Genomic DNA, 12415 nt, shown 5'->3' with positions numbered 1-12415 from the left:
GTGTCACAGTATAGGATTGCTGTTCAGGTGTTTTGTACCCATTTCTTTTCTGATGTTGTCCCCTGTTTTTGTACTGATCCAGCTGGGAGAACCTCAGCCAATGCTGGAAGTGTGATTGAAGTACCTCTCTTTTGTGACTCTCTTGTACAGCTTAATGTGCAATAAAGGAAAAGTTATATCTGTCTTCAGTGTTAAGTTGTAAAGTTTCTGGCTATTCAAGTATCTTTGTACAAGTGGGAAAGCATTCAGGTTTCTGGTATAAGAGGCTGAGCTACCAACCTGCATTATTTTACAAGAAAATGCAAATACAAATGATGCCAAACTTTGGAAAAGGCAAAAGCTGATTAACATGAAATAATCTACTAATCTGTCATCTTCACTGTTATTTGATTTGAACTTGGAACTTCTTCAACATGCAGAATTCCATTTATCTGTGTATGTATTTATTTCTGTGTAACTAACCCTGGTATTAATTGGTGACAGATGGTAACAGGGAGGCCGTGCCCTCTGGAGGTAAGCTGGCAGTCACGGAGGCACAGTGGCATGGACATGCAATTCTGCCTCTCCAGGGGGTACAGGTGTTCTGATGTTTCTAGACAACTGAGTGATAACACAATTCTTAGCTGCTGTTGAGTTTCTGGAAGCCCACTCCTCCTGGCAGGTCCGTAGGTGTGGACTGTGGGGCTGAGGCTGAGAAATTGGATCTCCCAGGTCAAGTGTGCATCACTTCCATAGTCAGTATGTGGTAATGGTGATGTCTTTTGACTTATGAGTACAGGGACCCCTCCCCCCAGCAAAATCTGAGCAATCTGGTATCACGTTTACTGCCTATCAGCCCCCAGAGGAAGGAGGACCTTTCTTCTCTCAAGGCGACCAGTTGGTTTTGTGTCTCATTCTGGGAGGAGGGTATGCTGGTCGTTTGAGGGAGGCTCCTGTTTGCCAGATGGTGCCCACGACATCCCAGGGGAGAATGGGGTTTGGGTGTGCGGAGAATTTCACCACACATACCTGGGAGGTGCGTCATGCTGGAGCACCTGCGGGTGGTACTGAGGCAAGAGAGCACCTGGGAAGAAGGGATTTCTCCTGGTTGTAGGCGAGTTAACACTCCAGTGAAGCCCTGCTGGGGTGGGTGTGGCAATCAGAGCGCAGGCTTGGAGCAGGACCAAGGGTAGCTCCGTGGAACTTTCTCGTCCTTTATCACCTCTGAAACCCTGCGGACTTAAAAGAACTAAGACTAGGACTTACTTTTTTAAGTGTGGTGTTTGGAAAAACTGAGGCCCAGAGAAGTTTGGTGACTTGCTGGTCAGTCGCTGATAGACTGTCCTTAGGTTCCCTGATTCCCAGCAGTGCTCTTTCCACCACCTTCTCCCGTGTCTGCTGTGTGGGACTTGGGACGTCCTAGTAAACCCTGGAGCGGGGCGGCCTGCACCTGAGGGACCTCAGGGGAAGAGCGGCGGGGTCCTCTGGTCTGGGGGCCTTCTGTAGGAGAGCTCACCTCTGATGGGGGTTGGCTTGACCCTGGCGTCTTCCCTGCCCGCCTGACTCCACTGTGACTGAGCTGCTGCAACGTGGAGTGGTGATGTGCGAGGGCAGCCAGGGACTCGCTGGGAGCTCTTCAGAGCCTCGAGTGGCTTCTTGTAATAGAGCTTATCCCTTTGGTAATTAACTAACCACAGCCTTTGAGACGTAGATTCTAATAAGGAAACCCTTTGATATGGTTAAATTATGAAGTTTTTCTTGTACTGAACCTAGGGGGCCCTGGGCAACCCCAAGGAACGCAGCCCCCAGGCAAGGTGCTGCCTCCACGCCGGCTCCCCCCTGGACCATCACTGCTACCTTCCTCCTCTTCCTCCTCCTCCTCTTCCTCCTCCAACTCGGCTCCTCAGCGGCAGGGCGGCCCCGCCACCCACGGAGAGGCGCCCTCCAGCAACAACTCCCCGGCAGAGGCCCCGCCAGCCCCGGCTGCTCCTCCGCAGAAGCCCCAGCCTCACCCACAGCTCAAGTAAGAGACTCGACACTCGCAGGCCTGCCCCCGCACGCCCGCCCGCAGTGGCTCCAGAGCTGCTAGAAAGCACCTGCAGTCAGGCCGCCTCCTAGCCTCCTACGTGTATTTCGTATTTCGCAGTGGGATTTGGGGCTTTTCTGTTTTGTTCTTTGGTTTTCTTGGTGAGAAGAATGGTTGGAGTTGACTGGGGAGGGGAAGAAAGAGGGAAGTGAAAGTTTCCAGCGTGGCCAGCAGCTTGAGCCCTTCCTGGCTTCCTGGGAGTGGCCTCACTCCCTTCTCTAGGCTGACACCAGCTTAGGGCTTTGGTTTGTCTTTTTTCACCCTATCTCCCACTCTTTTTTCCATTCCCTTTCTCTCTATGTGTGTCTCTTCCTTCTGAAAAAATTTTTTGAAGCTTTCCTGCCTCTGACTCACAGTTCAGGGTGTGCAGTCAGCAGGGCTGCCCAGAACGACAAGGGGGAAGTGATTACATGCATTTCAACTTTTTACCTTCATCTCTGCCCAGAGGTCAGTTTCTGACACGGGCAGCAGAGGAGTTCCTGGATAAAGATTCGAGGAGCTCAGTCCTCTTGGGCTCCCTCATTCCTAGCAGTCACCCCAGCAGCCCCCACCCCACTGTCCTGCTGGGCAGGGAAACACTGAGGGCCCCTGGGCAACAGCAGAGCTGTCCTTGGGCTGGTGCAGAGGGTGTCAGTTCCACCTTGTCCCCCAGGGCCAGAGATGCCTCTGGCTGCTTCCCCTGTCCCCAGGAGGACCAGAGGGGCCCACCTGTGCTCCTCAGAGCAAGGTGATGGGCAGCCAATGAATCTTCACAGAGAGATAAAAGAGAGCTATAGAGTTTTGGTTTTTAAATGAGCCACTCAGAGATCATCTAGTCATTGCATAGATGAAAAAACTTTTCTTTCTCAAAGCCACGCTTCTAGTTGGTGGCAGAGCCAGGGTTGGGGCTAGGTGTCCAGAGGGTCACTTTGTCTGGGTCTTCCAGTCCTATGTGATGGGAGCAACGTCACCCACTCTTGCTCCCCGCTCTGGCCAGTGGCACCTTTCACATCTCACATGGCCCATACATCCCTTCAGTCCAGCTGTTTTCTGCGTGCTGACTCGTTGGTCTCTCCCTTTTTGTTAGCGGACTCTGGCCCTTGTCTGCGGGCAGGTCCTTGAGATGTCCCTGCCTCTGGGCTGAAGTAGTTGAGTAGAGCCAGCCCCTGACAACAAGCTGGAGGCTGGCGCCCGGTACCCTTTGCCTTTGCGTGCAGGGGAGTCTCCCCTCCCAGGGCCAGCGTGTCAGGGCCCGTCCACAGCCGTGCTCACAGTCGCTGCAGGAGAGAGATTGCTCGCGGTCCTGCGTCCTGCAGAAGGGAGTCTCCTGGCTGCACCAGCACTTAGGGGCAGTCCGGGAGTCCCAGGACACCAGGAGAAGAGTTCTGAAGCCAGAACCAGCGGGAAGGCGAGCCGGTGGGAGCCGAGAAGGAGACAGGCCTGGCCGCTGGAGGAGCTAGACCCTGCGTCCTCCCCTGGCGCGGGCTCCGCCTCCCACGGCCTCTTGCCATCAAGGTTCTTCTTGCTGAACCGCTGGTCTCTGAAGTGAAAAACAGGTCCCTAAAATGTGTGTGATTTGGGTTTTTTCATTATAAAACTGCTCAATAAACATGTGTAGGCCTTCTTTGCCCCTGGCCACACTGAACCCGGCAGCCCGCACACAGGGCCCTGGAGGGAGGCTGCAGGGCGACCGCGTGGGTTTTGAGAACGGAATCGAGGCCTTAGAGTTTGGGGCTGAGCCGACAGGTTCCTTTGGAATCATAGAAAAGAGCAAAATGGCAAGAGGCAGATGGGCCTAGAGATCACTGTGTCACGAAGCACCACGTGTCGCAGACGAGGGCCCAGGCCCAGAGAGGCCAGCGGGGAGGGAGTGACAGAGCCAAGTTGTTGGTCCAAGTCTTCTGATGCTGGCTTTGGAGATGGCAGTTGGCAGGAAAGAGATTGCAAGGGTGATGCCCTGCCTTTCCCTGGGAGGAGGTGTGAGATTCCTAGGTCAGCAGCACTAAGCCCCTGGCGCCTGCAATTCAGCCCTCAGGCATTTCAATGTGAAATAAAAGAAGCAGCCTTTGAGTCACCCCTTCCTCCTCTTTGTGTCTCTTTCTTCCCTTCTCCTTTGTCCCCACACCACCCCACCCTTTCCCGTTTCAGCAGCACTGAAGGGGGACAGCATAGGGGTCTCCCAGGGTCCCCGTAGTGCAGCCACTCCTGGCTCCATCGCCCTGGTCTCCCCGGGGTGGGAGTGGGGCTCCGGCTGTGCACCCTCGTGTCGCCGACCTTCCCTGCCTTGCTGGGCACACCACTCTCTCACGTTCTCTCTGGTTTTTATCTTCAAGCAAGTCGCAGTCCCTGACAAATGCCTTCAGCTTCTCTGAGTCCTCCTTCTTCCGGTCTTCAGCCAGTGAGGATGAAGCTAGAGCGGAGACCATCCGGAGCTTGAGGAAGTCCTTTGCCAGCCTCTTTTCAGATTAGCGCTCCAGACACTCGGCCCAGCACCGAGTGAGACACGCACCGGCTGCAGTCGGCCACCCGGTGGTGACATCCGAGACCTTGGCGTGCGTGGCCCCTCCCTCTACTCCGTTGTGCTAAGTGGTGTTGTGCAGCCCTGAAAGGACCATGTGACAGTCTCAGGGCAGGTGCCTAACCAGCAAGGGGCACCTGACATCAGAGAGGAGAGAGCTGCTTCCCTGTAGTCTTGAGAGCTTCCTTCTGAAGTCATCGTTGCTGTGAGTTTAGTGGCCTTATTGTGGTAGCGCCATCATGTCTTATTCTCCCCGTGAAACCAGGATGGCGTGAGGACTCCTGGCAGCCGAACCTAGCTCAGATGCAGTGCTAAGCATGTGCCCTCTAGTCAGTGATGCCTGCTTGGGAAGTAAATATCTCCCCAAAGTACTCTCAGCCCTAAGTTTTAGGGACCTCCCCAAACCTGGATCCCTTGTCACACCGTGTTGATGTTTAAAATGCACCCACCCGCCACAGAAGCCTAGGCCGGCAGTGGCGAAGCACCTGGGCTGCTGGCGTGCAGGGAACCAGGGTCTGCAGCCTCCCTTCCCTCCCCTTTGGAGAGTGGCCCTTATGTGTGACCTGCAGTGACCTTGAGCTCCACAGCCGCGCCGTTGCGGAGAATGCATGCAACTGCCACGGCGGTATGCCGAGCTTTGTGTTCATCTCCCAATAAATGTTACGACTTCTGGCGTAATCATGAGGTCTCCCCGGGCCACCCTTCAGGCTGAGAGAGTGTGCGTGAGGCATGCGTGTGTGTTCGTGAGCGTAGGGAGTGAACAGTCTGGGTGGGGGGGCTGCTTGTGTCAGCGAGTGTGTGCGTGCGACAGCGGTGGACATCCGTGTGTTCCAGTGTCTGAGAACGTCTCCTCCAGGACAGCAAGCCTTCCTGCAGCAACTCAGCAATTCTACCTATTTACTGAATTTGTAGGCTTTCAGCTGAGCATAGCACCCTGCTCCAAGTAGCCGAGTCAGACCCATTGTCTGCTCTGTCTTCAAGCTAAGACCCGTGTGGTGGCACCAAAGAGGCTGGACCGGCCTGCTCCAGTGAATGGGGCCCCGCAAAGCCCAGCCAAGGCCTCCTGAAGAGGCCACAGCTGAGGGTGGGCTCGGAGGGACCCGCTCTGGCTTCTTCGTGACTCCCTGATACCCAAGAGTGTGTTCACGAGTGCTGTGAAGATAAACACCACATCTGCGCTGATAAGAAGAATTGAGTGTATTAACAAGATGTTAATACACCATCTAAATGTTAATAAATGTGTAAATAGCTTCTTGCGCGCAATGCCCATCCTGCCAACTCTACAGGATGACACCCTCCAGACGCCACCCTATCTTGCTGACACTCCTGTTAAGCAGAAGATGCTGAGAGGTCAGAAGATGAACTTCTCTGGTGCCAGGGCCTCTTCCTAACTCATTCCCTATTTTCAAGGTTCAAGAGTTGAGAACTGTACCTTCCTCTCACACCTGAAAAACAGGAAGTAGACCCTCCTGTCGAGTGACGGGCGGCGGCAGCCCCTCCCACAACACACACCTAGGGGACAAGCCACCAAACCAAAGGGCAGGGTGCACGGGCTCAGGTAGTTCGTCTCTAGGGTTCCTTCTGTTTCCGACCGCAGGGGAGGCAGAACTTTCTCCTACCCTCTTATGATCTGTGGCTGGGCCTGAGCATCAAGCTAGGACAGATCAGCAGAACAAAAGCATACACATTTTATTTAATGTTTTACACGTACATAGTCTTCATAAGAGTCTTCATAAGGAAAATGAAGACTCAAAGAAGCTGTTAGGCCCAAAACTTATATACCACTTTAGACGAAGAGTGATAAATTGTGAGGATTTGACAAGACAAAGGACTCTGGGCTGGAGCTGATAAATTGTGGGAAAGTGACTAGGAAATATACAGGGGAAATTAATGGAAGAGAAGGGTTACAAGTTTTAGCAAGGCTTTGTACAGATTCATCTCAGCGTCAACTCCTTGCTGTCTTTGTGGTGGGGGCTAGGGGCCACCTTTCCCACGGGAAGTTTTAGGTCCTGCTTTAGGCAGAAGGGGGGTGTCAGAGCACCCTTCCTGCACCTGCTATAGCTCCACTGCCTCCAGCTCAGTCATCAGTATCCCAAAATGGCGTGTTTTGAGGTGGCACACTCTGAACCCCACCACATCCACTTGTAGTTGCTTCTCTCCCCCTGATTCCAAATATCTTGTAAGAGAATACATTCATAGAGTCAGAAAGCATTTATTGAGCACTTAGACTGAACATACATGGGGTGGATTCAAAGAAATAGTTGTTAATACTTCCTTAGTACCTATTAAGTTCCAGGCACTATTCTAAATATTTAACACAAGTCAACTTATTTCTTCCTTACAGCAAGCCTACATGATAGGTACTATTATTATTTTACAAATGAGAAAAGGAAGTGCATCAAAGTTCAACAACTTGCTCAAGGTCACCCAGCTGGTCAGGTGGAAGAGCCGGGTTTTGAACCCAAGCAGTGTGGCAGCGGCACTCACGGCCATATTACTTTTATTTAATCTAGCAAAGGCAACAAAATATAATTTTATTACATTTTACATAATGTGATCACAAAATAAGAGGTGCACACAAACATTCTTTACGCCCATATCCACCTCCTTTCTCCCCATCTCTCCATCCCTGGCCCCAGGGAAAGGTGGGAGGGAGAAGGTCAGGGAGCTTGTTACCACCGCTGACCCCTTGTCCTAAAACTGTGAGTAACATACACAATGTATCTTATTCTGATCAAATATAATTCTGGTTCTTAAAAAATTACTCATTCTTCCACATGTGATGTCAGACCAAAACCCACAAGTGGCTTATTTAGAAAATGAGTCAGCCTGGAACTGCTGGGGTGACAAAAAGGAGAGGCATTTACCAAGGTCATGCAGCACCCTAGTCCGAAGGACACATGGACTCTCTCCAACTCTTGGTAGTAGGCGGGCCAGGGTGGGGGTTCCACTCGGAAGCAGCCCTCTCAGCACTTAAAGATAGCCCCAGAGTCTAAATTGGCTACTCACCACAGTCAATAAACATTCAAGGGATAGATACCGTGGTAAAACTTACCTAAAGCTAGGATCTCTGCAGCTGGTTCCAGTCCTCTGCGGACCTTGAAGCCTTGGTCTGTGGGGATTCCGACCCACGCCGTCACTCGGATTCATGAAGACAGAAAGCCCCTTCCCTGCCCTCTTGGAACTCACCATCTCCTTGGGTCTGTTCTTTATGTATTTGTTCACAACTCCTTATTTGATACTTACTAGGCTCAATAACTTTCGTTGGAGGAATATGAAAATGAGTTAAGCAAGAATTCTGCTCTCGTGAAGTTTACAACCCAGTAAGGTAGACAAGCAAATATCAGGAATAAAGTGAAATACCATAAGACAAATGCAGCCAAAATGTTCCTTTGGAAAAAAACTAAGCTCGATGGGTGTTTGGTGAGGGTATGGGAACCGGAACTGCCGCAGTTGCTGGTGGGAGCATGTGCTGGCACTGCCGTTTCGGGGAACAATTTGGCAATGTCTACTGCACAAACCCTGTGACTCAGCAATCCCATTTCTGGACATTTACTCTAGAGAATCTCTTGCACGTGCGCAAAAGGAAGCAACGAGAAGGGCGGCGGCTGCAGCGCTGTTTGCGCAGAGAATGGAGCAGCCGTCTCTCCTGGGGGAATGAAAACATACATTTTGGTTTATTAGCGAATTGGAATACTATGTAGGAGTCAAATGAACAAAATATGTGAGGAATTCAGGTGAGTTCAGATAGAATGGGGAAGGGGGATGAATAAGAGGAGCCAGGCAGGGGAAACGGCAAGCAGCGCGCTGCTGCAACGGAGCCGGCCTCCAGCCGCGAGGCCGCTGGCTGGGACAAAACGCGGTCGCTGAATTTTACTGCGGGAAGCTGCATCTAGTTCTGCCCCCTCATCTTACAGAGGAGAAAATTGAGGCCCAGGCAACTTAGGGAGCTTGCCAAAGTCACGAAGGGAGTCAGTAATAGAAGCAAATGAATCTGCGCCCTCGCCGTCTTGTCCCTCGCCAGGTGGATGACCCGTCTCACCTCCAGGGAGGCAGAGACCTACGGGCGCGTCACAGAGGCGAAGGAGGGAACGGGAAGGGACAGTGTTGGGCAGTGGGAAGAGTCCGGCTTTGGGAATCAAATCTGAGCTTAAATCCTGGCTCTGCACATGATTAGCTGATCGACTTTGATTATGAGTTGTTTAACTTTTCTGTGTCTCAATTTTCTCATCTGTAAAATGAAAACAATACTACCTTTCTGGGAAGGTTGTCTTAAGAATCAAACGAGCTAAAAAGAAAGGCTGAGCCTAACACTGATTGGCATGCGAGAGGTCGCATAGAGAGACACCAGGGCAGATCCCGCACCCCCTTACTCCTCCAGGAGCAGCCGGATGAACGCCAGTCACGCCTTTCTTGAGCTCCTGCAACCAGGTGAGGCTATAGAGCAATTTCGGAACATATGATGTCTTTTCCTAGGGCTGCAGCTCTTTTAAGTTAAATTGGCTAAACTGAGTTGGTGGTAGACACCTGAGGAGGCAGAGGCTGCTGCCAAGGTAACACAGCAGCAATGAACACAGACATGTATGTGAGCATACACATGTGCACACATGCACACACACTACAAACCACTGCTGCCATAGAAATGACAACACAATCCCAATGTGACTATAATGGATGCATTTTTAAACACTCATACCATACCATCACTCCTATAGTGGTGTAGTTTCCTTCAAAGCAATTCCTTTGGAATACCAAACAATTATTCCTACAAAGCTGCTGCTTATGCTCAGAAAATAATTGCCGTCAGATCTGTAGTATGTTATTGGAGTTTCTGTAACTTTTGGAAAATCTGTTCCTTACCTGGAATCTAGAGGTTCCCATGCAATCTTTGCTGTGTATTGTGCTTTGTGCATTTTGGCAGGTCCTACACACACACACACACACACACACAGATTATGAATCATTGCATTAGGAAGTGATTTTTGATTTTTTAAAGTAAAAACACTTATAATTCTTTTGGAGTCAAAACAATTAAGCTCCAAAATGCAATGTGACTATAAGTTAATGAGATGTTATGTATCTTACCAACTGGTTCTAAAGGAAATGAATCCCAGAAAAGGAGTCTCAGATATGTTTTGAATAGTTTCTCTTTGAAATAAATGTCTAGCCCCATCAAGGTTATAAATTTTGAAAGAGAGAAGATGCATTTCAAGAGACAAGGTCTAATTTGCAGATTATAGGCTATATTCAGAATAATTTTTCCTTCTCAAATAATCATATGAGTTATCCCTTACATTTGCATAGCGTTTACAGTCTATATGGCACCTTAGAGTTTAAGTCATTTTACAGTTTACAAAGCACTGATTCATCTGTTGTTTGACTCTCACAATAGCCCCGTGAGGCTATCCATCAATGTAGGTAACTTCGCAGTGTCTGAGCTTTGGGCTCACTCTTCATGGTGCTTTTCCTTCTACAAGTGTCCTTGGACTTTAAGCCTGTTGGTTATAAACATGTGGAAAAGTAATGCAATCAGTCATTCCCTCTAGTTCAACACCCTGTCACTTTGAGAACTTGCTTTCTGTCCCACTTGAACGTTGATAGAGTCACACACACACACACACACACACACACACACACATACTTGTGCTTGTCCACTGGTCTATGTTTTCAGGAATCTTTTCTTCTCTTGTTTCATGGGCCCTACTCCCCAGCCTGCTGCCTTTATCAGGGAGATAACCTGGGAGAGAGGGGAGGAGGGAGCACCAGAGAGCTGTTACAGCGGCCCCACCCCATGTGCAAATGAATGCTCCAGGGAACCCCACCCCTCTGGTCATTTTCAGCCACCTCCATATCCTCATACATCTCTGATAAGAGTTTCCAAACCCTCAGCTGACTCCTTCACGCAGTTCACAGCAGAAAGCTAGGCTACCCCTGTGGGTCAGGTTAAGTTCAGCAACCCCCAGCAAACCCTAGTTGTTCTAGATCCAGTCCCCAGGGAAGGGAGATTAGCTCTATCTGATTACGGAGGGGACAACACAGGTGTGGACTTCTTGGATCCACTCTGGAGCTGACTGGTAATGGCAGCGAATTGCAAGACTAGGCCCAGAGGGTTACCCGGATGCTCAGCAAGTCCTGACCTCTACTCTGAAGACCCCCATCCAGAGGCCTGAGTGCTGTGGGAAGTAGCCGAGAATGAATTTGGCTGCTCATTTGTCCTTGGAGCTGTCCTGGGCTAACACACTATAAGTCTTGGGCTCTAAAGACACTTTTGGTTTGAATATTTAACGCCAAAGCAGTGACGTGTTCAATACATTTCAATATAACATTAGTAGGCAAGGCCAGTAGATTATTTCTTCTTCAGTACTACTTGTTTATTCTGTTCTCGTAGCTCTTATGCTAGCTTGGGGCCTTTATTCACACCTCTTACTGTGACAGCCCCCTAACTGGACTTCCCGGCTTCATGCTCTTGCCTGCATCTGCCACTTCTTTAAAAATCTCCGATAGTATTAGTCTCCTGGTCAGAATCTTTCAGGGGCCCCCACGGTTATCGAGGGAAGCCCAGACTCCTTGCCTTGGTGTTTGGGGAGCTGTGGAGCCTCGCCTCCACATGCCAGGGAGGCAGCGTGTGGAGTGGGCAAGCACGCAGGCTCGGGCTGGCCTCAGCACGGATTCTGCCCCTGGCTAGCTCCGTGACCTGGACAAGTGACTAAACTCTAGAACTCAGTTTGCTCATTAGTGACAACTGCAGTAGTAATGGCAGTAGTGATCGTAGTAGTCCCTCCTTCATATGGTGGTTGTGAGGGTTAAATGAGAGACTGTACGGAAAGTGCCGTGTGCAGCTACTTCACACGTAGAAGGAAGAGCCTAAAGCATTTATTTCTCGTCACTGTGGCTTTCCGACCTCAGTCCCCCATTCGGTTGCAGCCACACCGATGTAAAGTTCACCACCTTGCCTTTGTGTTCTCACTGCTCACAGACGCTCACTCTGCCGGGTATTTGCAGCTATCCTCAGCCTCAAAAATTCCTTTTCTTGTCCTCATTATCCATCCAAATCATACACGTCCTGCAAGGCCCAGCTGAAACGTCACCTACTCCCTGAAGCACTTTCTGCCAGCTCACTAGCCTTCCACGATCGTTCTCCCCTCTAAGCCCTTACACTAAGAACACACGGATAGCCTCTGCTATTGACAAATCAGAGTTTTTGCAAGTTCACACAATTTTATTAAACTGTGTATCTATTCTGGCTCTTTATTCTAGTCATAATTGTGAACTCATTATTGATTTTTTTATTTTATTGATTATTTTCTTCAGCCTTTTTCCTACCGAAGTCCATGTTTTAGGCTATTATGAACCCCATGGTTTCTTTCTACATTTTATTGTAAAAATGTTTAAATTCACAGAAAGTCGAAGTAACTCTACAGTGAACACCCTCATTCCCACCACCTCTAGTCTACAATTAACATTTTATTTTATTTACTTTATCTCGCATCTATCCATCACACTATACACTCAAAACCTGTCTTATTTTTTGTGCACTTCATAATAAGTTGCAGACATCAGTACGCTTTATGAATCATGCACACAGATTAGTTCTATATGGCAAAGGCTTCGAGGATGATCTACTTCATCCCCTGATTTTATAGATGGAAAAAACTAATGTCCTAAGACATTAAGTAAGGTCTAACACTTGTCAATTAATAGATCGACAAATATACGCTGATCACCTGCTGTGTGCCCGGCATTCTGCTAAGCCCTGGGGATACAGTGATGAAGAAAACAGACACAGGCTCGGATCTCCCGGAGCATCTCTGATAGTTTAGTGGGGGACATAGACGGTGAATGTAAAGTGCGTG

The 12415-nt window shown here is 49.7% G+C and overlaps 1 protein-coding gene across 3 annotated transcripts in view; it reads left to right on the top strand.

Annotated features, from left to right (window-relative positions):
• SYN2 (synapsin II) overlaps positions 1 to 5240 on the top strand; it is a 168440-nt gene extending 163200 nt beyond the window's left edge. For 2 of the 3 annotated variants that reach the window (XM_012785264.3, XM_075996327.1), the window contains exons 12-13: positions 1753 to 2002; positions 4378 to 5240. In XM_012785264.3, the coding sequence (XP_012640718.3) occupies positions 1753 to 2002; positions 4378 to 4513 (386 nt within the window). In that variant the 3' untranslated portion in view covers positions 4514 to 5240. The remainder of the gene's footprint in view (positions 1 to 1752; positions 2003 to 4377) is intronic. The other variant, XM_075996326.1, reaches the window with a different exon arrangement.
• The last annotated feature ends 7175 nt before the right edge of the window (positions 5241 to 12415 follow it).

This window comes from Microcebus murinus, chromosome 21 (genome assembly GCF_040939455.1).
Source record: "Microcebus murinus isolate Inina chromosome 21, M.murinus_Inina_mat1.0, whole genome shotgun sequence".
NCBI lineage: Eukaryota > Metazoa > Chordata > Mammalia > Primates > Cheirogaleidae > Microcebus > Microcebus murinus.
The sequence above is the reverse complement of the archived record's forward strand: the minus strand, read 5'-3'. Positions and strand labels throughout refer to the sequence as shown.